Source organism: Sminthopsis crassicaudata, chromosome 2 (genome assembly GCF_048593235.1).
Source record: "Sminthopsis crassicaudata isolate SCR6 chromosome 2, ASM4859323v1, whole genome shotgun sequence".
NCBI classification, from domain to species: domain Eukaryota; kingdom Metazoa; phylum Chordata; class Mammalia; order Dasyuromorphia; family Dasyuridae; genus Sminthopsis; species Sminthopsis crassicaudata.
The window spans coordinates 77,639,002-77,665,089 of record NC_133618.1 but is presented as its reverse complement, the minus strand read 5'-3'; the positions used below and the strand labels follow the sequence as shown (position 1 = coordinate 77,665,089).

The following is a 26,088-nucleotide window of genomic DNA, read 5'->3' as shown; positions in this document are numbered from 1 at the left end:
TTATCACCTTCTATCAACTTTGTGTATATCTTATATGATCATAGTTGTTTGCATGTTCTCTCTCCCATTGGTGTGTGAGCTTCTTTGAAGGAAGATAGGGGGGCCATATTTTTGTTCTTTTTTTGTATCTCTAGCACTTTAGATAGGTCTTGCCATGTAGTAAGCACTGAATAAATACTTGTTGAATGAGTGACACTGTTGACAAAGATAGGTTTTATTTTTAATCTTTATACAAGAAAATCAGTTTTAGAGGAACTCATTTTAAAATCTATGTTACTTTTTAACTTTGAAATAGTTTTAAATTTGATTGCTTTTTCAACAATTTGAAATTCCTTTGAAACCTTGTCCCAGAACCTTCCAGTCTGGGAACAGATATGGATATGCCAATGGATATTGACAGTAGCGACATGAATAGCGATGGTGGCCGGGGTTTGGATGATCCAGAAGAACCATCTCCACCAGAAGACAAAATGTTCTTCCTAGATCCCTCTGATCTTGATGTAGAAAGAGATGAAGAAGCTGTCAAAACTATCAGGTAGTAAATGTGCCTGGGAAACAATAGATAGACCGAATCCAGCATGCAGGATCAGATAGATAGGGAGCTCTATTTCAGAGGTGCCTCGCTGTAGCCTGTAGAACTTTAGGGTGTAGGAGCTGCAAGGACTGATATGAAGATCCTTTAATGAGTAACAAGGAGCAAATCTTGAGGATGCTGCAACAGATAGTTCTTTATAGCCATGGCAGAAATTTTGACTACTGACACCATGTAGCTTTTCTATGCACATAGAAAAAAGTAGATGAATATTTTATATTTTTTAAAAAGAAAACTGCTTTTTAAACAATCAAAATAGTATAGGTTCATGGCGAACCCCAAGATAAAGTAATGATAATGGGTTATCTTTTGTACCAAATGGTGTACTAGGAAGATATTTTGATAGCAGAAGCCAACATAGAGAATATATTTGGAAACTTTTATCAAAAAAAAATGGTAATTAATTTTGGAGCAACCTTCATAAAGCTGAAATTCTTGACATTCTGTGAAATGTTACTCATATAAAAATAATTTATAAAAATCATTTGTTTAGAAGAACTCCATCCTATATAGGCTTTTGGGGAATTGCAAAATTGATATAAAGCATATTCTCAAGAATCCTACAACCTACTATAAAATAAGATAACAACATAAATAGGTCTTGCATGTCATGTTCCAAAAGGAATATATTGGTGAGGTTTTTTTTGTTGTTTGTTTGTTTGGTTTTGTTTTTTTTTTTTTTTTAAATAAAAATGAGTTGTGTGAGGCCTGAAGTCATTAATAATCAGGAGTCATCAAATCAGGTTTTTTTAGGAAGTAGGATTTGGGTTTACAGGATGGACAGAACTTGAAAAGATGAAGGGAGATAAGGAAAGCATTGTAGTCATAGGAGATAGCCTGAGCAAGGACATGAAAACATGAGAGTATAATGGAATATTTGGAATAGGAAAAAGATGTTTATTTTACTTCTAAATCTTTTTGACTTTTTGAATTGCTTGAAAAAAATCACCTTAACAAAATTGTGATCAGTTACAATGTATGTGACTTTTTAACTACGTTTTAAATATTTCTAATAAATTTTAAATATTTTTCTCAGTCCATCAACGAGCAATAATATTCCACTAATGAGAGTTGTGCAGTCAATCAAGCACACTAAGAGGAAAAGCAGTACGATGGTGAAAGAAGGATGGATGGTACACTATACCAGCAGAGATAATTTGGTTGGTAATTTTATAATTTTAAATGTGTTCATGTTTGTTAAAAAAACAAAACAAAACATTAATTGCATATTCTTTCAAAGAGTAAGTCAAGGTGTTTGATTATTTTTATATATTGAGAGAATTTTAAAAGGTAAAACATGTAATAGTTTAATATCTGGTAACTAGAGACGGAGATAGAGGATTCAGAAAGAGTGGAGGAATGCCATGAAAATGATTGATTGAAAGAAATTAGGGTCTGCAAATAAAGGTGGAAGGAGCTATTAAAGTCTAGAAAGGCATCATAAGATATGGGCTAAGATAAGAATATTAGAAAGCATTTAAAATGTATTTTATATAACAGATTTTTGTTAAAAAATGGTTACAGGCAACTTTTTTTTTTTTTAAATAAAAGAAAGATAGTGTTTTAATTACAGGTGGATAATTTTAGATTAACCCTAAATTTTTTGTAGTCAGGAGTTTTGAGATACTTGAATGGGTTTTAAAAAAGCTCTATGAAGAAGGTCTTCAAGAATAAGATGAAATTTCTATCTTCTTGGATGATTTGGGTAAATTTTTCATGTATAGATAATTAAGATTTGCTCCTCCCTTTTCTCAAAAAAAAATTGTTATCCAAGAGAAAGCTTGACTGCTTATGAGAATGAACATACTAAAAGTCTGATGTGTTAGAGTGGTTACATATTATGAGAGTATGAATGCAGATATACAAGTAACTCAAAACAAGTAATCAAAGTTCAAAGCACCTACTGTTTTTGTTTATTTTTCCATAGAGAAAGAGACATTACTGGAGGCTTGACAGCAAATTCCTTACATTATTTCAAAATGAATCTGGATCAAAGTATTACAAGGTAGGACTCAATAGTTTTTCAGAATGTTTAGTCTTTCATATGTCTTTCAAAAGTATATGAAAATACATAATAAGTTTGTAAATTCATTAATTACAGTAAATGGTATTTATTTTCATCCATATGGCCTTATTTTTATCTTATGCTTATTTCACAAAACACTAGAAGTTGGGTAGGTGAAAATTATTTTAGTATATCCATTTTGCAGATGATGAAATAGCTGAGAGGCACTGTATATAGAGTTTGAACTTGGGAATCATGAGTGGGGGGGGGAGAAAAAGGGGTAGGCATTTATTAGGCACCTCCTATAAGCCAGCCACTGTGCTCAGTAAATCCTTTATAGGTTTTATCTCAAGTCAAGAAGGCCTAGTGGGAATTCTATCTCGGATGCTAGCTCTCAGCTTTAATGTCCTTATTTATAAAGTAAGGCTAAAAATAGTACCCAAATCTTAAAGTTGTTGTGAGCATTGAGTGAGATAATACATTTAAACACTTTTCAAACTTATATAAATCTTAGTCATCACTACTACTACTATTACTAAAATAATTTGGTAGTAGACCTTTCAGCAGTAATGTCTCTAATAATAAAATTTAGGATCTTTGATCAGTAGGGTATATTTTATTCATAATTTATACTTACCAGATATGTGATCTCCTTGTGTCTATGATTGTGAAAATTTTTCTTGTCCCATATCCTTTCATAAATGCTCTGTAGATAATAAATCCAGTAGATTTTTTTTTCTTTTTAATATATCAAGACTATAGGCCTTGGACCGCTCATTCTTGTTATTGATCCATCTGTTATTTCAGACATAAATGTATTAGATTATGCCTTTTATACCAATTTCTGCCCATCAAACGTTGCTGTAATATGTACAGTGTGCTTATACCCACCTTATATTATTCCATTGTCTTGTAGTTTTGATTGCTTCTGGTTTCAGCTTCCACCAATCCTATTCTAATATTTCATTGTTGTGTGCAATTCATTGGGTTATGAAAAGTTTTGACAGCATGGTTATTTCTGCCATACTAGAAAAACCCTGCATATAGTCCTGGCAACATGACTCACCTTAGTAAATTTTCAAAAGTTTATCACTGTAGTGTGGGCCACTTTTTGATTAATTATTTGGCCTGTCAACCCATGAAACAATACATGATACAGAATTGCCTCAAGTTCTATTAGCCTCCTTCTTTGCTTCAGTGATGGGGGGAAGGAGGGGCATATGGCCCTAAGAATTACATAATTTTCCTATTATCTATAAACATTAACTTTTAGTGTATTAAGTTGGGAGGCCCTTGTGTAGTAAAAGACACTTCTAGAGATGATGGAGGAACTGATTCCTCTCAGTCTTAAGATTATTACTGTCGGTGAAATGGGAAACATGATGAAGTCTCAGCTAAGAGAAGTATGGCTCACAGGCCTGCCTTAGAGAGTCTGTAAGGGTTATTAGAACACATAGATGTATGTTGTTGTACTTAGGATAGTGCACAAAGGACCATCATGAAGAGCATTTCAGTTTATATAATCAGCATCTGTTGAAGAAGAGGAAGGAGGAGAGAAATTCTGTAAAAAGATTTGATAACTCTTTTATATATCACTATATATTTAATACACACATACATTCATATATGTGTGTGTATGTATATATATATATATATATATATATATATATATATATATATATATATATGTAAAATCAAACTTTGACACAGACTCTTACCACCTCTTAAGGAAATTTAGTGATAGAAATGTATCATCATGACTAAAACATCAAAAGGGCTTAGGAGCTATCATAGACAGCAGACACTTGATCTCCTTTTTAAGCAAAGAGCTGTGGGAGACAAGGTTTAAAACAATTTTGTACAACTTTCCAGAGAAGAACTGTAAAGATTATAGGTGAGATCAGATCATAAAACATGTAAAGTGGAGAAGAGAAAATGGACTTTACAGACAAGAATTCAGTGAAATGAAATTTCAAGAGCATTTAGGGATGAAACTAGAAAGAGGAAAAATAGATGAAAAATGGAAAGAATCTGTAAAAGATTTCTGTGATGGCCTCTTCTTCACTGGGGGTAGTGGAGCCACCACACCAGTCCTTGAGGAGGAAATGACAGCTTACATTTATGTGGAGTTATAAAATTGAGAAGCATGTTATAGACATTATTTCAATTGAGCCTCACAACAAACCTTGGAGACAATTCCTAGTATTGTTATCCCATTTCATAGGTGAGGAAACTGAAACTCATGTGCCTTGCTTAGTATCTATATCCTAGCACTGACCTCCAGTATGTTTGGTCTGTTGAAAGAAAGTAAAAGAGGTGCAGAGCAGTACCTTGACTAAATCTGTTACCAAGTAAACACAGAAAAGACCTGTGCTAGAGGCAGCACAATTTTGAAGATATTTGAAGATATTGAATTACTAGGAACTTGGGGGAAAATCATACTATTACCACTATCTTTCCCCCAAAAAAAGTGATTTAAATATTTCTAATTTCTGATCCATTCATCTTTATAGAATATTTATGAGAGTAATTTATCTATTCAGTGTAGTTATCTTTGATGAAGTTATGAGAAGGAAGTAGAATGATATTCTATAGCAGACTTCTTTTGTTAGCTTATTAACTGAAATTATACAGAAGATACATTGTATTTATTGTTTATTGACTATACAAAAAGCATTCGATTTGGTAGAGCAAAATTATGTTTTAATGACTTGTCAAACAAGATACTTCTTTTATACATATCAGAATCATGATGGTTCTTGGAATGATGAAAAAAGAAATCATTGTGTTTAGTGATCCTCTGACTTAATATTAGAATAGGAAAAACACTAGGGAGGAAGCTGTTTGCATCCATCTTGGATGAAGTCCAACATATAGTCCACTTGGAGAAGAGATTTCCTATAGATGAGGTTCTCCAAATACTTCTCCTTAAGAACAATATTGAACCAGTTGCATTGAGCCTCAAAATATCGCAAACCCTGCCAAATAGAGCTTACATATTCACACGAAAGAAATCAGGTGGATAAAAGAATGCTTATTGAATGGACTATTATTTTCAGTTGAGTGAAAGCACGTCTAGTACAAAGAAATTGGAACATCTGAGTAATGTTAGTTAATATGTATTTGTTCAGAGTCTGTTCTGTGCTAGGCTCAGGACTCCTTACTTTGCTTGGATTGAGCCTGTGGATAGAAAGTGAGCTTGGCTCAGAACTCCTAACCTGGAGGAGAGAGATTGTGGAATACCTATCATAACTCCCTATTCTTCCTGAAGCAAAGGCCCTCCTTTTTGTTATCATTGATTTAGAGCTGGAAGAGATATAGGTAAGAGGAGGAAACTGAGGCTCTGAGAGATCAACTTGCCAACGGTCACAGAGTAAATTCTGAGGTGACGTTGAACCCTTCTCATCATGCCTCCATATAGGCTGCTCCATTCACTGGGGCCACCCTGTGCAGACGGGCTGGCTGGAGCCTTGCTTGTCTTGCATCCTGACTATCACCACTCACTCTGGTGACAGATCCTGGCTTGTTTCCCTGCATGCCTGGACCCCCCTAATGCCCATCTTTCAGCCTGACAGCTGCTGAGCAATATTGGTAAATGTTGTAACTGGGAAGATAACAAGAAGCAAGGGATGGGTATAGTAAGCCCTTGTCTTTGGTCATCATTTACATCTCAGGACAGAGACTGGATATCACTGCTCTAAAGAGTTATGGTCAGTAACAGAAAGATTATTGGTGCATACACTTCCTCACATTCTGTCTTTTACTTTTGCCACGTGACTCTTCTTTGCTTTATAAGATTTCGTGCACAGTAAAACATTGATTAATCTGATTTGGGGGGAGAGGCTGCTGGCTTCAAGACCAGTGAGAGCGGGGTTCGAATTCCACCTTTGATGAATCTTGGCCATTTAATCTTGAGTGGGTCACTACCTCCCAATGTTCCAGGCTTTTCTCTAGGGCAGTAAGCTGCTGATAGCAACAACAAAGCCCCCTTCCTATGCATCTCTTTGTCTCTAAGTGAAGTTTGCATAATATCCTGAATAAAGAAGTATTTTCTTTGCCAGGTTCAATCCTAGTCTGAGGCCTGGACCCCCTGCCTCCTCTTCTCATCATGCCTCTGTGATACTGCTAGTTTCTAAAAGCAAGACTGGCTCTTGACCCCATGTTCCCTGATGCACACACTGTGTCTCTTCTTGCTTTTCTTGTCTGGTAGTAATTGAGATCTTAAGTTACTTCGTGTGTCTGAACAAAGGTTGATTCACATTTTTCAATGCTTTCTTTTTTATTTCAGGAAATTCCACTTTCAGAAATTCTCCGCGTGTCTCCGCCACAAGATCTTTCTCACATTTCTCATGGCAGTAACCCACACTGTTTTGAGATCATCACTGACACTATGGTCTATTTTGTGGGTGAAAACAATGGAGGCAGCTGTCATAGTCCAATGCTGGCTGCCACAGGAGTGGGGCTCGATGTAGCCCAGAGCTGGGAAAAGGCCATTCGTCAAGCTCTCATGCCAGTAACCCCTCAAGCTAGCATTTGTACTTCTCCAGGACAAGGGAAAGATCACAGTAAGCAATCAAGTTGTACAGCAATAGCACTTTACTTCATTAAAATACTGTTTCCCATTGTAACCTTTGAAGCATATAATCAATCAATAAATAAACAAATTAATAAATAAATGAATGAATGAATAAACAAACAAATGAGTAAATAAATGAAATAAAAACATAATAATATGATAAATAAATAAAAATGGTATGAGTTAACTAATACCATTTTTCACTCTTGTTATAGAAATACCTTTTATTTTTGGCTCATGGATGAATGTGTGCTCTAAATCAGTTATAGGGCATTAAATTATAGAGGTAAAGAATAAGTTCTACTTGTTAAGCATTAGGGACAGTGTTTTTGCCTCTACGCTATACCAAAACTATTATGTTTTGTCTAACATATAGTCAGTGATGGTCAATGAAAAGAAAATCTGCCATATTGATACCCTTAATTTTGTAAAAGCTTAAGTGAGCATTAAAAATTGAATAGTAATCATGAGAAAATGTACCTTTTCTAAGTGTCTTGTGGTTTTATAAACTTTGAGGGCACATATGTTAATTAGTTTAATGAATTTAAAATATAAGTTAGAAATTATAGAAGAATTATGGAAGAGTTTCCTTTATATTTCCTTTATAAATTTATTTCATTTGAACAAGTATTTGGTGATTCTCCTATCAGCATTGTGCCAATAACCTTAGAATAACTTCCTACTCTCAGAAAATTTATAGAAGATATAACATATACATGTAAGCAAATAAAATAATATGAATATAAAGTCATATAAGCAATATAAGGCTAGTTGCTAAATCCAGAAGTACAGATAGATACTAAGTTCAAAGAAGAGGAAGAGCAATGTGGGTTTGAATAATCGGGAAATGGTAAATGGATGAAGTAAGGATTGAACCTGGACTTGAAGGGAGTAGAAGAGGGACCTTTGGATAGATGAAGACAATGAGTAACCCTGTTCTAGGAGAGAAAAGGAAATAAGGGATGGTGAAGGAGATACAATGTTAAATAGGCAGGATAGAGGTCAATCTGGCCACAGGAGATGTTACTCTGAGAAGTTGTAGGAAATGAGATTGGGCAAGGAGGGACGGGCAAAGAGATAAAGGGCCTTAAAAAGCCATCTGAGGACCTCCAAGTTTCTTTCTTTAGAGAATGGAAAACCACTGCCAGTAATGATCATGCTTTTTATTGTAAGATTTTTTCCTCCCTATCTTAATATCAACATTTGCTAAGAAAGTACATGGCAAAAGGGACAGGGTCAAGGTTCAGATCTAGTTTTTGTTTTTTAATGCTTCTGTGAAGTTGGATATGTCACTTTACTCATGGGTTTCCATTTTTTAATCTATAAAGTAGAAGAATTGGACTAATTAAACTTTATTTACAGTTTTAAATCTATGAATCTGTGTGTCTATAATGCTTTTAGAGATTTCTAGGGCTATAAAAATAACAATTGTTTTATCTCCTTTTGATTTATATGCTCTTCCCTTTTCCTCCATGTTTCCTTTTTCTTGTCTCTTAGCTAAACATTGTCTGGAAATCACTCCTAATCTTTTTGCTTTGGTTGCCACATTAATGTGGCATATCATATCAGATCATTATTCAGTTAAATTGAATATCAACATTTTGTTGTTCTTTCTACTGATTTATTATTTTCACATTTGCAGATGAGTTGTCTATTAGTATCTCTGTATCTAACTCCCAGGTTCAGGAGAATGTGGTAAGTAATAGTCCTAACAAACTGTACAATTTAGCTGATTAACATTTGATAAAATTCTGTGTACTAGATTCTGTGGGAGATAAAAAGGTGAATAAAACATTCTTTCTCTTCCAGTAGCTTTTGACCTAGCAGGGGAAATATATACATATACCCATCTAAATATAATGAAAGACAATATGTAATATAAGTCAGTCGTACATAATGTTATTGATAAATGACATAGAGTACAGTAGCTACAATAAACATTTGTTAAGTGCCTACTTTGTACTAGGAACATTGATACTACTTAGTAAGAAGTGGGAAGCTGAAGGAGGTGGGGTATGTGATGGGATGACAATGACGTTGATGACAGTGGTGACAATGGTGGTGGTAGAGAGAAGCTGGTGGTAGAGATGGTGAAGATTCTGAGTACTCTATAAAGGGAAGCTTTGGGAGAAGTTTTTTTGCTTCTCTTTTGTTCTACACTTCAGGCCTCCAGAGGGGCAGAAGTAGCTGAGATTCTACTAAGGGTTGAGTAATTTTGGAGCAATTTTAACGATGAGGAGTTTCCTGGTGATGAATTTATGGAGATGGGGGGATGGTGTGGGTGATGATGATTTAGTCAAAACTAAGCAGGGCAGCTGGTGACAAATGGCAAATGAAGAGATATCTGAGGCAAGTGGTACAAACAAAATTTATAAGAGGTGGGGAAAGAAAAATTATGCTTATTTGGGGCATTGAAGGAGGAGATTCTTGAGAGATACATTTTTGACAGACATTGGTGGGGGAAGGGAGAGAAGAGGTTTTTATGTTTGAAGGTAATGTTTTGAGCAAGAGTCATGAAGACCCAAGAAACGTCTGAGGAGCAGTGTAGGTTCATTTTAATGGAAACATAGGCTGTGTATCATACCCTCACATTGTTAGTTTAAGCTTATTCAAATATGAACCTTGGGAAATTGTCTTTGTTATAGGAGAAGATATATGTGTAGGGAGATTTCTTTAATATGTAATATGAAGCCTTTTAATCATGATATAGGACAAAATGTTCTTATCTTCCTTGATGATAATTTACTTTTAATCCTATACCCATATATAGGATGTTTAAAAATTTTAAACTTGATTTTAGTCAATTCTCATAAAACAATGTACTGTTCTTTCACAGTGGTCCCAAATTAAAATTCAAAGTACAGAAATTGGGCATTAACTTTTCAGAGACATAGTAAATAAAGACAATCTATATATTCAAAGATGTTTTTTTCTGTAGGATTTTTTAAAATGTGAAAACTAGCATATTTATTGTAATAAAAAGTCACTGGATATGTTTATTGACTATTAAGTTATTAAATTATAAATATTAAAGTATTTCTTTTTTTTTATTTTTCCTAAAATAGGATATAAGTTCTGTATACCAGATCTTTGCTGATGAGGTCCTAGGTTCAGGACAGTTTGGTATTGTATATGGAGGTAAGCCATTACAAAAGAACTTTAGGGTTTTTTTAATCGATTTTTATTATAAAAAAAGAAGTTAAGTAGAACTAGCCAACATATTGAAAAAGTGTTGTTATTTAGAGTATTGGATGGGGGAGAAATGTCTTCACATATCTCTTTGGGGATCAAGCATGGTCACTGAGATTTTTCAGTATTAAGTTTTTATTGTTTTGAATATTCTATTTTGGGCAGTTATTGTGTATATTGTTTTTCTGATTCTGCTTATTTCACTTTGCTTCTGTTCATGTATAACTCTTTCCATGCTTCTCTTTATTCATCATTATTTTTATTTCTTAATGCATAATATTTTGTTATATTCATGTATCACAACTTATTATACATTCTTCAAGCTGATAAGCATCTACTTTGTGTCCAGTTCTTTACCAACACACACACAAAATGCTTCCAAAAAAAGTATATACGGTCCTTTTTTTCAGTGGCCTCATGAGTATGTGCTTATTAGCACTGTCCACTAAGTGGAATTTAGACTTTTGAAGTAAAAGGTTCTAAGAAGAGAAAGTCAAAAGAAAATTTATTTTTGGCCTGAAGTTTAGCCACTATAATATCTTGGATGTGGAAGATGAAATTTCTTGTGTGGGAGCAGTAAAAAGGCCAATTTGTTAGGATCACAGTGTATAGGAAAGGGAATAATATATATTATTAGAGAAGTAAGTTGAAGCCCTTGGGAAAGGCTTGAAGAAAGTTATAAGATATAAATATGGAGTCATTGGAGCTTATTCGATATGAGAGTAACATGATCAGACCTGCCTTTTAAGAAAAAAATTTGACAACTGTTTGTGGGATGGTTTGGCATATAGATTTGATTAGCATAGCTTGAGTTAGGGAAACTAGGCTTTTATAGTAGTTCAGATGTGAGGTGATAAGGGCTTGAAGTAATGGTGGATGTGTAAGTAGAGCGAAAGGAATAGATATGAAAGATGTATCAGGAGTATAAATGACAAGATTTGGAAATTGAATATGTAAGGAGAGGGAAGATGAGGAATCAAGAGTTTTTTCTTGGTTATGAACCTGAGTTACTGGAATGATTATCTTGTCTTTGAGAAAAAGTGGGAAAATTTGAAAGAGGATTAGACTTTTTTTTTAAGATGAGATAATGTTTGGATAATGTTTGAGATAATGTTTGATATGCCTTGGGACATCTGATCTGAAGCATCTAATGCTTATGATCTGAAATTAAGTTCAGGGAGATATTAGAGTTTATTTGCATTGTTTTAGAATGAGCACCGTGTTTGGTCATAAATAATTTCATACTATTCATCACAACATTTTGTTGGAAAATTGTTGAAGCATTCCAAAGCTTTGATGAATTGGTGTGGGTACTTGCAAATCTCTTGTCATTTCTTGAGGAATTGGGGTTGTTAAATATGTGAAAAAATGTTCCACTCTGGTCTAAATATCATTTTTGTGATTTTGTATGCATTCAATTAAGAAGAAGCTTTAGAGAAAAATCATTTATCACAAAAATTTATAGTACTTGGCGGCAAGGAATGTTTTGAATATTAGATGAGTACCTTATTTTCATGATTTCTTTCATTTAAATTTTTATTTTATTAAGTCTCTATTAAATTTCTCCTTATTATTTCTGCCTTATTGCAGTAGGGTAGCATTGAGGAGTACAATGAACATTACAGTTCTGGTCTTGGAGATAGGAAGACTTGAGTTTTAAGCCTGTCTCAGACACTTAGTAGTTGTTTGAACACTGAGCATTTAACTTTTCTTAGCCTCCTCTGTAAAATGTGGATAATTCCTTTCACCTCCCAGGGTGTTTTGAGGATCAAATGAGGTAACATGCCAAGTTCTTTACAAACCTTAGAATGCTATGTTAATTCTCATTCTGTCCCTAACTCTAAGCCATCATTGTCTTGGGTTCTTGAGGGCTATCAGCAAAATACCATCTCTGGTTATCTCTGCCACTCTCAAAAGACTTAGAATTTCTGCCATTGGAAGAGCAACTTTGAATCAGAGGTTCTTTAGTATAAGGGTTGCTGGTTTGGAGAGACATTTTTATTCATCATAATGTATAATGACCTTTTCTTAAAGTTGGAGTTGTAATATAAGTATTTTAACAAGAATACAGGGAATCTGGGGCTAAGGGAACTGGGGGAGGGATTGAGAAATGTTCTCAGCTGCTCTGTTGAAAGGGATGAACTTGGAATAAAATGAAATCAGGATCCTAATTTTCTTCCCTGGCTAAATTCTGAGGGCTTGACCAAAGCACATTAGCTGCAGTTACTACCTTTAAACATTCTTCCTCTTACTTTCAGTTAAAAAAAAAAAAAAGTCAGTTTTGCCCTCTATAGTGTCCTAGTTAAATCTCTAAAATGACCTTTTAGGAGATAAGTAAATACAGAAGGGAAAATACTACCTTTTCCTTATCAAAATTAGTAAGGGTTTAGAAAGATGAATTAACAGAAATATTAGGAAGAAAGAAAATACACAAACTTAGTACATTACAAGTAAGTTGCATATTTCAGTTGGTGGACAACTTCTCATTATGATTTTATATTTGTGAGATATATTTGTGTGTATTTTAGCAGTGTTACTACTTTCATTTCTTTTTCTACAGGAAAGCATAGAAAGACTGGAAGGGATGTGGCTATTAAAGTGATTGATAAGATGAGATTCCCCACAAAACAGGAAAGTCAGCTTCGTAATGAAGTGGCCATTCTGCAGGTAAAATAATAGTACTTAGTGATTTTTTTTTAAGTTCCTTTTTTATTTGTTGGCAAAACTAACCTTTACTTTTTTTTTTCCCATTTGATCAATAGGTGGATGGTGAAGTTAGTTTCTAGAACTATAATTTAGTCTTATTTTTCAAAAGTACATTTAATTTAAATCTAGAATTGTAGAATAATAAGGAAAGTATCTACTTTGTTGCCTTGAGGTATCAAATAGTGATAGAATGTCTTCTGTGCTCAGAGTATTTGATATTATATTCTCTGTCCTATTGTGTATTTCATAGAAGTTATGTCACATTCATCTCAGAATGTCCAAGTTAGGATGGATATCAGTGATCATGTCACCCATCATATATCTGAAAAAAAAATTCCCTCTCGTATATACCAAAGAAGTGGCCATCCAACCGTGACTGGAATATCTTTAGTGAAGAGGAAATCTTTATTTACCAATATGGGCCATTCTGCTTTGGAATTGGTTTTAGTTGTTAAGAAATTTTTTTTAGGTTTAATTCAAATCTAAATTTGATATTTTGCAATTTCTACCCCCTGCTCTAGCTCTGCCTTCTGATTGATTTTTTTCCCCCCTAGGTAACATCTGTTCCTGTATTTGAAGACATCCCATCATATCCATTCTGTGCCTTCTCTTCATTAGTCTCAATATCCATTTGTTCAGTGCCTCTTCTCATATAACACAAATGTCTAGGCCTTTCACCATTCTAGTTGTGCTCTCCAGCTTATCAGTGTCCTTCCAAGAACATGACACCCAGAGCTGACTAGAACCCTTGTAGGAGGTTTGGTCAGGACAAAACTATCATATCATTTTTCCTAGAAGTAGAAACTCTCTTCAAACATCCCAAAGTAATATCAGATTTCTTTGCTTCCATATTACATTGTTGAGCCTTATTGAGTTTGCAGTTCCACTAAAACCTCCCTCTTGCTTCTCTCCTATACTTGTTCCTTCTGAATAAAGTATTTCCTTCAAGAGTCCCATTCCCCTTTCAGTCTACTGAATCTCAGGGATGTTTCCTTAATTTTCCTTGTGTTACAACATCTTGTTTTCTTGCTTGTGAAATAGGTTTTAACATTTTTGAGGTAATTATTGTGTTGTAAAACAAGTAATATAGACATCTGAAAAAAATGAAAAGATCATTTGTCATTTTCATGACTTTCTGAATCATTGTGTTTAATTTCGTTTTAGATTCATGAGGCTGTATTTGAAAGATTAATGTATACCTATATGTACTCTTGATAAAAAGAGCAATTTATTAACATTTTTTATGTTCTAACATTTCTCATATCAGCCTTATTTTATGATATGGAAAGTAAAATTTAACTTGATCTCAGATCCTAGTAGTGTTTCTAGTAAGTTTGTTTGATTGTATGAAAATTATGTAGAGTATGCCATACTGTGATGGATTACATCCTATCTTCTTTGAGTATATATAATCTTCAGCTATATAGTCTCTATAGAAGATTATATAGTTTTCAACTGTTAAAAGGATTTTTTTAAAGTGCTACTGGAAGACCAGTTACCTTTGTTCAAGTTACTAGTCAGGATGTCTGCAGAACTGGAAATAGAAATGAGAAATCTGGCTTGGTAGGGTTCTGTTTTGGGGCCTTAATTCTTGAGGCACTAGGCCTGGGGTCATTTAGGTCAGAAAATGAGCACAGAAGTGGCCATTAAAGTGTTGGATGGAAATATTTATAAGAAGTAGGGTGCTGTAATTTTGTTGAGAAAAATAATGTTGATTATGTCATGGAATGCAAAATGTTCTTAATTCTGGTAACTGTGACTACGTGTTTTGTGTTTTTAAGTACTTTAAATCCTCAATTAAGTGAAACTAACGAATGGCATCTTATAGATTAAAATTTAAAAAGACATATCCTATATACTTGGAACCCTGAAGGCAGTCTTTAAAAATTTAAATAATAGTTTCAGCCATAACTTCAGGGTCTCTTATCATGAAATAATCAATTCAGTATTATTTTTGTGGGATTTTCAACTGTTCTAAATTTAATATAATTCCTCCAAGAATCTCATAATCTAGAAACAATTAGAGAAAAGAATCATAGAATCTCAGAATTGGAAGAGACCTCATCGTCATCTACTATATCCCATAAATAGCAATTCCCTCTACAAAGTACCTGATAACTATTTATATAGCTTTTGCTTGAAGACCTCCAAGGTTGGGAAGCTTATTTCCTCATAAAATAGTCCCTTCAACTTTTGGATTGCTCTTATTTTTAGAAAATTTTTCTTTACATCAAGACTAAATTTGTCAGTGCACCTTCTCCCTGGTTCTGTTTTCTGGAGCCAAATAAAAAGGAAATTTTATCCTCCCATATGATAGTTCTTCACACTCCTGAAGGTATCTTTTATGTCCATTTTTTTACATTTGGTTCTTGTGGCTAAATATCCCCAGTTCTTTCACTTGGTCCTCACGTCTTTGTGGGCTTTATCTAGACATTCTCTAGCACTTCAGAGTCTTTCCTCAAATAGGTTGACAGAACTGAGATGCTTCTCATTATGGAATAGAGGTCTCTCAGTGAGAAAGCATGTTAGTTTTTTGGCTGCTGTATCACACAACTGGCTTTTGTTGAACAATATATTAGTCCACTGAAACTCTGAGATCTTTTTCAGGTGAATAACTATTTACACTTTCTTTCAGCTTGTTAAGTCAACAAGCATTTAATTAACACTTAAGTGCTAGGCACTGTGCTAGGCAGCTTTGGGGATCCAGTGACACAGCATCAAGACCCTTCTTGTACTTGCTCTTCCCTGGACGCTTTTCAGCTTATCAGCATCCTTCTTAAATTGTGGTACTTATACTTAGCAATACAGTACAATACAGTGTGAGCCATGTAGGCTCATCTGTTGGCAGGAGGGTGGGGTACTAGCAGCTGGAGGTACAAAGGAATTTGGAAGGAATCCGGGAATTGCAAGAATGGTGAGATACTGGGCAGCCAATGCAAAGGTACAGAGATGGATGTTAGAATACTATGGTGAAGGGCAGAGAGTCAGCCAGCTCCCAAGGAATGTGGGACGTAAGGGAGGAAGCAGCTGGGGGGTGAAAAGTCTTACCCAGATTTTCTGAAGTGCTTCATTTTTGAACTACAACCTCCTCAAGAAAAATTAATTAGTTTAGGATGTATGAAACACATAGTAAAAAGCCACTGGAGTTGCATGGGCAGACCAGCACTTTTAAGAAAATCCCTGGCAGGTATGTGAATGGTATACTAGAAAGAGAAGAGGCAGGGAGACATGAGTGCTGGTCTCATGAGAGTTAATGCAGAGACTGATGGTGTGGGAGGGCCGAAGGTGAGAAGTGGACAGGACCACAGATGTAGAGATTGGAGAGGCCATCGAGGTCAGCCCTCCATTGTACAGGTGAGGAAATTAAAGCTTAAGACAGTTGAGTGACTTGCAGAGGAATATAAAAAGATGATATTAACTGTAAGGATAAAAATGGACATATTTACATAACTTGAAGGAAAACCATAGGAAAATGCTGATGGTTCAGTAAGAGACAGATCTATTCACCCCTTGGGATTTCAGGACTTGGCACAGAAAATGGTTCCTTCCTTCCCCTCCAGATTTTGAGGCTAAAACTGTGGAAGCAGCACCATATTAGGCTGATACTGCTGTACTTAGATCGTATTTTGTATAAGTGAGTCAGAAAAATGGCCAAAGGATCTTTTTAGTCCACTGCTAATTGAAAACACAAAATAGAAAATGTCTGTTTGATACAGTAGGATATAAACTGCATAAAAGTCCTAGAACTTAAAGAGTTAAAACCCGAGGTATCCAGAAAACCTGGTTATTGAGTGATTTATACTTCCAATGTGTTAGAATTTACATAGCCATAGTTTTACCATTTCTTCTCTATATAGAAGGCACTACTACCACTTAACTCTCATAGGTGCTTTTCATTAATAATAATAATAGCTAGTATTATAGAATGTCTACTATATGCCAGGTACTTTGCTTTGTAAATATTAACTCATTTCTTCACACAGTCTGAGGAAATGAATTTTTTCAGTTTCCAGATATTATGTTTTGGGCTTTCTGTTCATTGATTACACCCTTCTGAGAATAAGAAACAAGTGAAAAGATTGTCACTTTCTAGCTCTTTGGTGCCTCAGTTTCCTCATCTATTAAATCAGAGTATTGAACTGCATGGTCTCCCAGTGGCCCATCTTGAATTCTATGTTTATTAACATTTGAGCAGAAAATCATTGTTGCAATTGATACAATTTGCAGCCACTGACTTGACTTTTAAAGAACTGGGTTGACACTACAGACTTTATTCCATGAGAATGTCTATGTAGCATTCATAGTTCCACTTTTACATTCAATTTTGGGGACATACATATATCCTTTCCAATGGTTTACAAGCAATTGACTCCTCCGACTGTGGTTTGAAGAAGTATATCATCTTAACATTGTGCATTTGCTTTACTTGATTTGCTTTTATTCTATGGTATTTTCTAATTTTACTTTTTTCTATGTAATTTTTATCTAATTATGAACTTTACTTGTTTGCCAAAAAAAAAAAAAAATGCCAAAAAACATTGTGAAAATTATTTGAGGATAGATAGGAAGATATAAATGTATCTCTGTCTTTCAACGTGTATTTTCTCTGTTAACATTCTGTAATTTTTCAGAATTTGCACCATCCTGGGATTGTAAACCTGGAATGTATGTTTGAAACTCCAGAACGAGTCTTTGTAGTAATGGAAAAGCTACATGGAGATATGCTAGAAATGATTCTTTCTAGTGAAAAAAGCCGTCTTCCTGAGCGAATTACAAAGTTTATGGTCACACAGGTATTTTTCCTTTTTTCTTGAAGTAGACAATAATTTTAATTTAAAGAGAAATAATACTTCTTTATGGGAGAATGGGAGAAATTTGTAGACCGTGTACCCTGGGTTTGGATTTTGTTTTGCTTTTAATTCAGAGGATATTGTAAAATTCAGAACAGTTAAAAAGAATGATAATTTTCAAAAAAATAATAATCTAAGATTTCCTTATAAAACTCTATGCAATGAATAGTGTGCGTATCATTACCCGTTTATTTACATCAAAGGATTGTTTAGGAGAGTTTTGAACCATTGAGTCCCTGAGCATTTCTCATGGAGTTTGATATTCATTCACAATTGGCCTTTTACTTAGGGAACTTTCAGGACACTTGATCATAGCCCACCATTGGTCCATCCTCCCATTACTTGTATAGAAGAGTACAGTGACATACTAAGAAGTTAAGTGACATCACCAGGATCACATGAAGGGCAGTTCCCAACCCAGGTTTCCTGACTAGCTGGCTAGTTTTCTTTGCATGATGACATACTAGGTCTCAATAATAAATTTGACAAAGGATAATATAGATTTGATATTCCAGTGAAATCTTAATTAATTTTAATTGAAATTGTTAGAATTCCAGGTCCATTTTTTTCTATCTAACCCAACAATGACTGACCAATATCAGTCTAGATGTAAGTTGGAATTAAGCTTCCAAAAACTTGAGGTCCCAATTAAAACTCAGAATATTATGCTGTCTCAATATTGTTAATTTTTTTTCTCATTACTTTGATAAATATCCCAAGAATTAAAATACCACTTTATTTCATTACAGATCCTTGTTGCTTTGAGAAATTTACATTTTAAGAATATTGTGCACTGTGATTTAAAACCAGAGAACGTGCTGCTAGCCTCAGCAGAGCCGTTCCCTCAGGTGAGTGTTGTGCTGCTACCTGACATTTCAGAAAATAGTTAATTAAAAGTGGAGTGTTGTTACACCACATCGAGCCTGCACTGACTGTGGGGAGAGTCATCACTAATAGCCTGTGCATTATTGCTATGTGCTTGTGTAATACCTCCCATGCTGATGGGTTTGTGCATACTTGTCTATAATAAGATCCTTCAGCCCAGAAAACTGCTAGCAATCCCCACTTCCCTTTAGTGTTTTTCATCTGCCTTCCTGAGATGTCAGGAAGGGAGTGATTATCTCCTTTTTAGTGCTTTCATCTCCCTTGCTGAGAAGTCAGGGGGGGCATGACCACCTATGTTCTAAACAAAAGAAAGCGAGAGATGTAATGGGCTAGAACTGAGCATATGCAAGGTAACCTAGCTCTTAGGGCTAATTACCAATTCTCTATTAACATATGCTTGTAGAATGACCCTCCCCAACTATTCTGTGCTGGTTGGATCAGTTGGTGTGGACAAAGAAGGAAAAGAAAGAGATGAGAGGGTAGAGTAGGACAGGCAGGATCATTCTTTTGCCTGTGGAGAGAGAGGAAAGAGGTGTGGAGATTGCTAGATCTAATCCTCTGAAGGCGAACCCAAAAGACCAAGAAAAGACTTGCTTATCCTGACTCCTGCTGATTCTAAGATATCTAGGGTCACAATAGTGTCTTGATTTGCAGAGCACTGCATGAGGAGCTAGAGAGTAAAACTAAATGCCATCTCATTAGATACCTTATTTATTTTTAAATGTGTTAACCTTCCCATATTGTCCACTTTTATAGCACTCAAGTATTTTGATTATTGTGTGTATTAGCAATTTTTATTAATATTCAATTCAATATTAAGCAGCTATTAGACAGGAGTCATTGTGCTGGGCTTCTAGGAAACAGACAGAAAGGTTCAGCTATCTTACAGTTATACCTTTTAGTGTATAGTTTTCTTATAGTGAATGAAAGATTCTTAAGACTGAAAGTTCTCCAGTTCTCTCTTCTGGCTCAATAATTATTAAAACTTCCCTGCAAAGCTTTTTTTTTTTTTTTTTTTTACTTTGTTTATTTGTTTGTTCATTGGTTTTGAGTGATTGTTATTTAATGACATGGACTGACTCAGAAATGTTGAACTTTGTATATTTTATTTGAATTACTTCAAATTCAAAATTCTCATAATCTATAAGGAATATTTAAATAGTTACAATGTTATACTGTTTGGGGAAAGTTTACATATGTACACATATAAACATATAAATATGATATAATTAGATAAGATATATCAATATAGATATATTATAAATTGAACTATATCTATGTAACTTAATAGTATTCTTTATTTCCAGGTGAAGCTGTGTGACTTTGGTTTTGCACGCATCATAGGTGAAAAGTCCTTCAGGAGATCTGTGGTGGGAACCCCAGCCTACCTAGCACCTGAAGTTCTCAGGAGCAAAGGTTATAATCGTTCTCTAGATATGTGGTCAGTGGGAGTTATTGTTTACGTGAGCCTTAGTGGCACATTTCCTTTTAACGAAGATGAAGACATAAATGACCAAATTCAAAATGCTGCATTTATGTACCCACCAAATCCATGGAAAGAAATTTCTGGTGAAGGTAAGGAATTAAACTGAATTTGATTTTATATAATCTTGAGTCTAAACTCATTGGCTTTCCTTCAAAACATGTTTCCCCTGACTCCCCATTTTGTATTCTTAGAGTTATTTCTTATTCTTTTTACTTGATACCAACATACAATCTTACTCATTAATTCTTGTAGATTCTTTTCTCATGCTATTGTCCCTCATCACCTTTTATGTTCTTCCTTGCATATTATTATTCCCTGAAGTCCATTCTGCAGTACCCTCAAAGTAGTGATGTTGCCAAAGTTCTTTTTATGGATACTCCCCTACTAACACCTTGCCATGGGTTAGAGAATAGCCTTACATTCCCAATATATGTTTTCTTTTTAGCAATGTCCTTCCCTATGTGTACTTCTCTCATTGAGGAGTCTTACTCTTCAACAAACATTCCTACTCACTGTCCTCAGCATAATGTACCTTTCCCTTCTCTAAACCATCTTCTTGCCTTTTGCCCACTTTCTCTTCCTCTGACCACCCTACTTGCTAGTGTTGTCATAGAATCCTGGATAATAGTGCAGGCAGGGCCTCAGAGGAATCTGATAGAGGGCCTCTGTTGAGAAAGAGACATTTCTTGCCTCTTCACACTCAGTCTACATTACCTACTCAGTTGCCACATCTTCTCATTTTACATCTCAAATCTATTCTCCTCTCTCCACTTAGATGGCCCCATCCCTAGCTCAGGATTTTATGAGAATTATTTCAAAAGCCTTCAGTTTTTCTTATATTGGCTTTTCCCCTAAAGTGCATGTCTGATCTACTACTAAGCTACAATAGCAAGCTATGAGCCTTAGGTTTATCGATGAAGAAATCAAACATAGAAAGTGGTCTGTAGCCAGGAGCAGCAGAGGCAATTCTTGTCACACTGCAACACTGTTGTGTTGATATTTGTAACATGCTCTTCAGTCTTTCAAAAGTCCCATATAAGTGTCCCTAGTTCTTATGAGGGGAGCTTATGAGAAAAATTAGTGTGTCTAGCAATCCAGATAGAAGTATGGCTCTAGAAGGAATATCTAGAGTTAACGTTCAGCTTGTGATTGTTCTTGTTGTGTGGACACAGTTTGTCACCTCCAAGTGTTGCTAGAATCATCACAGAGGGCCTCTGGGGATATAGTGGAATATAATTCAATTACTGAGGAATTCACTAATTAGGTAATTTCGATAAAGTAGTTTCTGTTTGATCAGTGGAAGGTAGAAGGCTAGTTCTGGTGGGCATCTAAGTTAATCAGGTGGGTTCTTAATCAGGGTTCTAGGAATATATAGCACAGATATATCTCTTAAGCCTGGAAACCATCATTTGCCCAGAATTAGGTTTTTTGGTCAGATTATGGGAAAAAATAAACACTGGGTGCAAAGTTCTGTGCTAAGTGCTGAGGATAGGTATGAGAAAAGCAGTTCCTGCTCTCAAGGAGTTCCTGTTCTAATGCAGTAGAGACAGCACATGGAGAAAATTTCAGCTGCAAGTCAGAGGGACAAGTCCCAGGGTCATTAGAGGGAAAGCAAATGGTTAATTCTCTTCTGTCCTATCTTTTTCACTGATAAAACGATTATTGAACCATTTCATATTTTACTTCTGTTTGGGTCTTGAGTCACTCTGGTTAAAGTACATGCAGATGCCCTTATTTATTGGGGCAGTACCTGTGGTGATAAACTGAAACAGGTTTGGGGATGGCCAGTCCTACGACTCTTGGGCTAACCTGCTTTCTTTGTGTTTCTTGCTCTGAAGAAAGACTTCAAAAGGCTCATTCATTGTTCTTGTACTCTTTTCTTCAAGTCTTGTCTTATCATGGAATTTAGCGTGAATATCATTGCAGGTCACATTACTTACTTTCACCAATGGTTATCAAGCCCTTCTTCACCAGACTTTCTTTAAAAAAAAAAAAAATTACTATTTCTCTCCAGTTATATTTGAAACAATTTTTTTACATTTTAAAAAATGTTTGAGTTTCAGATACTCTCCCTTATCCCCACTTCAAGTCTCCATTAAGAAACCACATGTGAAGTTATATAAAGCATTTCCATAAAAGTCATGTTGTGAAAGAAAACATAGCTCTCCTACCCCAAAAAAAGAAAAATCTCAAGAAAAATAAAGCAAAAAAAATTTAATAAATAAAAAGAGACTATGCTTCAGTCTGTATTCAGACACAACCAGTTCCTTCTCTATGTCTGGATAGGGTTTTTCATAAGTTTCTCAGTGTAATAATGGTACTGCTAAAAATAGCAAAATCATTTGCAGCTGATCATCCCAGAACATTTCACTTTGCTTGAGTTCATGGAGGCCTTTCCATGTTTTTCTGAAAGCATCCTGCTTATCATTTCTCAAAGAATAATAATATTCCATCATAATCATATACAATAATTTATTCAGCCATTCCCCAATTGATGGGCATCCCCTCAGTTTCCAATTTTTCTATTGCCCTGAGAAGAGAGCTGCTATAAATATTTTTGTACATATAAGTTCTTTTCCTTTTTAAAAAAAATCTCTTGGAAGTAATATCTATTAGTGGTATTGTTAGTTCAAAGGATATGAATGAATTTATAGCTCTTTAGCCATAGATCATATTTTTTGGTTTTTTTCCTATTTGGGGTATGTCTTTTTTTATATATAACTTTGATTCAGTTCCCCTCTATGTTTGAGAAATGAGGCCTTATCAGAAAAACTGGTTTCAAAATTCCTTTTTACAGTAACAACTGTTAACTGTATCCCCTTTCCCCATTTATTTTATTCTCTCCTTTTATCCTGTCCCTCTTTGAAAGTGTTTACTTCTGATCATTCCCTCTCCCAATATTCTCTCTCTTCTGTCACCCTCCTCCCTTCCCATTTTTCATTTCTATCCCACTTTCCTGTAGGGTAATATAGATTTCTATACCCATATTTAGTGTATTATTTCTTCTTTGAGCCAATTTGATGAGAGTACGATTCACTCACTTGCTCTCTCCTCCTGCTTTCTCTCCACTATAAGAGCTTTTTCTTGCCTCTTTATGGCAGATAATTTACAGCATTCCACTTCTCCATTTTCCTTTCTCCTAACACATTCCTCTCTCAACCCTTAATTTCGTTTTTTAAAGATATACCTTTTCATGTTCAACTCATACCTCTGCCCTCTCTTTGGATATACTCCTTCTAACTGCCATAATAATGAGAAAATACTGAGTTTTGAGTATTATCTTCCCATGTAAGCATGTAAACAGATAAGTTTTAAGTAGTCTCTTATGATATCCCTTTCATGATTACCTTGTCATGCATCTCTTAAGTCCATCAGAAAACCAAATGTTCACATTGGTATATTTCATTGCTTCCCCCAGTTTTTCACTGAGATAATCTTCATTTGTATTGTTCTTATTTGACTTTGAGAGCTTCTGATCCCTCTTGAGCAGTCTGCATGTTTAGAGGCTTTGGCCCTGGGATCATTTTCTCAGAACTTTTTAGATGTTTTCTTTACTGAAATCAAAGGTGAAAGATGTTAGTAGAAGACAACATTAAAACAGCTGGCCAGAGAGCTGAAATCCCTTAGGACTATTATGAGATTTTTGCCTTTCGACAAATGTGGTTTTTATTAAGAAAGTATCATTCATATGTACTGTGTTACTAAACTATCCGAAATATGTTCCCACAACAATATTACTTCTGTTTCCTCACCCTTTTATTTTCACCACCACCCTTTTTATGGATTTGCATATTTTTGTATGGTCCACCTTCCTCTTTTTTCTGATCTCTTTCTTTTAAATAATGGACAAGTCAACCAATACATATTAAGCATCTGGGTGGTAAACGAGAGATATAGAGACAAAATAGAGATCATTCCTCCCTTTACATAGTTTACATTGTTAGGGGAAATCATATGAACAAATAGGAGTATATATAAAATATACACATACAAGGTAATTTGGAAGGGGAATGCACCAGCAGCAGAGGATCAGAAAATAACTTCTACAGAAGGTGATGAATGCACAGGAGTGAAGCAGAGGCTTCTAAGAGGAAGTGCAGAAGAGAACGCCTGGTAGAAGTTGAGTGAACAACCTCTGCAAGAGCAAGGGAATTGGGGAAAAAAAGCAGTTGAGGAAGCTAGTTTGGCTGGATTGTACCATGTGTGTTGTATACTAGAACCAGTTTATGAAGGGTCCTAAGTGACAGAGGAGGTCCTCTTTGACCCTAAGGCTCATAGCTTGCTATTGTAGCTTAGTAGTAGATCAGACATGCACTTTAGGGGAAAAGCCAATATAAGAAAAACTGAAGGCTTTTGAAATAATTCTCATAAAATCCTGAGCTAGGGATGGGGCCATCTAAGTGGAGAGAGGAGAATAGATTTGAGATGTAAAATGAGAAGATGTGGCAACTGAGTAGGTAATGTAGACTGAGTGTGAAGAGGCAAGAAATGTACTTAGATATCAAGAAGTGTGGGAGTACAAAGAAATAGGAAAGGTGATAGGTTATCTTTTAGAACTTGGTGAGTTTGAGATATTTACACTTTTGAGATACTTCTAGTTCAAAATGTCTACTAGGTAGTTGGTAGAACAGGACTGGTAGTCACAAAAGAGACTGGATCTATACCTAGGAATCTGCCCCCTACAGATAATATCTGAATCCATGGACACTGATGACATCACCAAAGGAAGGTATGGCCAGGGAAGAGGGTCTAGGAAAGAGTCTTGGGAATGTCCCCACAGTTAAGGAGTTGGATTCACGTCATGAACTAGCAAAAGAGACCTAGGAGTGACAGACTGGTGGGAGGAGAATAAAGAGGTAACAAAATCCCAGAGAGAGGATATCCTGGAACACAGGTGATCAGGATTATTTGTACTGTAGGGAGACCAAGAAGGAGGAAAACTGAAAGCAGGGCATTAGATCTGACATTTAAGAAATAGGTGGGGGCTTTGGGAAAGTTTGTACTTAGTTCCTTACTGAGGTTTGGAGCCAAATTCCAATAGGTTGAGAAGTCAAAGAGAGGAGCTAGATGAGACAGGTTTTGTCTAGGAATATGGCTGAGAGGAAAGATATAGGATGATAGTTTAAAGGAAGGATACCTGGCCATGTGGAATTAGTGGATATGAAGAGCTTGAAGATGAGGGATGGAGGGAGGAAATGAGAGATGAAATGAGAGAGAAGCTTGTGGGAGGCAATCTGCTAGATAGGAGAAGATAGAATAGAGAACTTGGCCTTGTCAAGGAAAAAAAGCCCTATCTTCATCAAACTGGAGTAAAGAAAGAGAGAGAATGGAATATTTGAGGGAGGTCAGGTAGCTTCAGACAAATACTAGCCTTTACTTCTAGTCATGAGGTACTGTCCCACCAAACCATAGTGCTACTTGTGTAATCATATTTATCTTTTGAGTTAAATGTCAACCTGTTTGGGTTTTTTTTTTTTAAATATTAACTTTTCTTTTTTCTTAGCAATTGATTTAATAAACAACTTGCTTCAGGTGAAGATGAGGAAACGTTATAGTGTTGATAAATCTCTAAGTCATCCCTGGTTACAGGTAAAATTATATTCACTTGAAATATCTCTGATAGTCTCTATTGGCTGATAATGAATTTTTTCTTGATAACAACAACAACAACAACAACAAAATCATTAGGTCCTCCTTGAAGCTCAAGGACATATTTCTCAAACTGATTTTTATAATGAAACTGAATTGTAGATCATTATTTCTGCCGAGATTTCTAAATCTTTTGTTAACCTTAAATTT

General features: G+C 35.2%; 1 protein-coding gene across 4 annotated transcripts in view; it reads left to right on the top strand.

Moving 5' to 3' along the window:
• The window catches only part of PRKD3 (protein kinase D3), a 78,035-nt gene that overhangs the window by 49,926 nt on the left and 2,021 nt on the right, over window positions 1-26,088 (top strand). For all 4 annotated transcript variants that reach the window (XM_074286599.1, XM_074286597.1, XM_074286598.1 and 1 more), the window contains 11 exons: window positions 352-535; window positions 1,629-1,752; window positions 2,520-2,597; window positions 6,886-7,162; window positions 8,816-8,868; window positions 10,239-10,311; window positions 12,923-13,029; window positions 17,700-17,861; window positions 18,668-18,766; window positions 20,111-20,378; window positions 25,793-25,878. In XM_074286599.1, coding sequence (XP_074142700.1) covers window positions 352-535; window positions 1,629-1,752; window positions 2,520-2,597; window positions 6,886-7,162; window positions 8,816-8,868; window positions 10,239-10,311; window positions 12,923-13,029; window positions 17,700-17,861; window positions 18,668-18,766; window positions 20,111-20,378; window positions 25,793-25,878 — 1,511 coding nt within the window. The remainder of the gene's footprint in view (window positions 1-351; window positions 536-1,628; window positions 1,753-2,519; window positions 2,598-6,885; window positions 7,163-8,815; window positions 8,869-10,238; window positions 10,312-12,922; window positions 13,030-17,699; window positions 17,862-18,667; window positions 18,767-20,110; window positions 20,379-25,792; window positions 25,879-26,088) is intronic.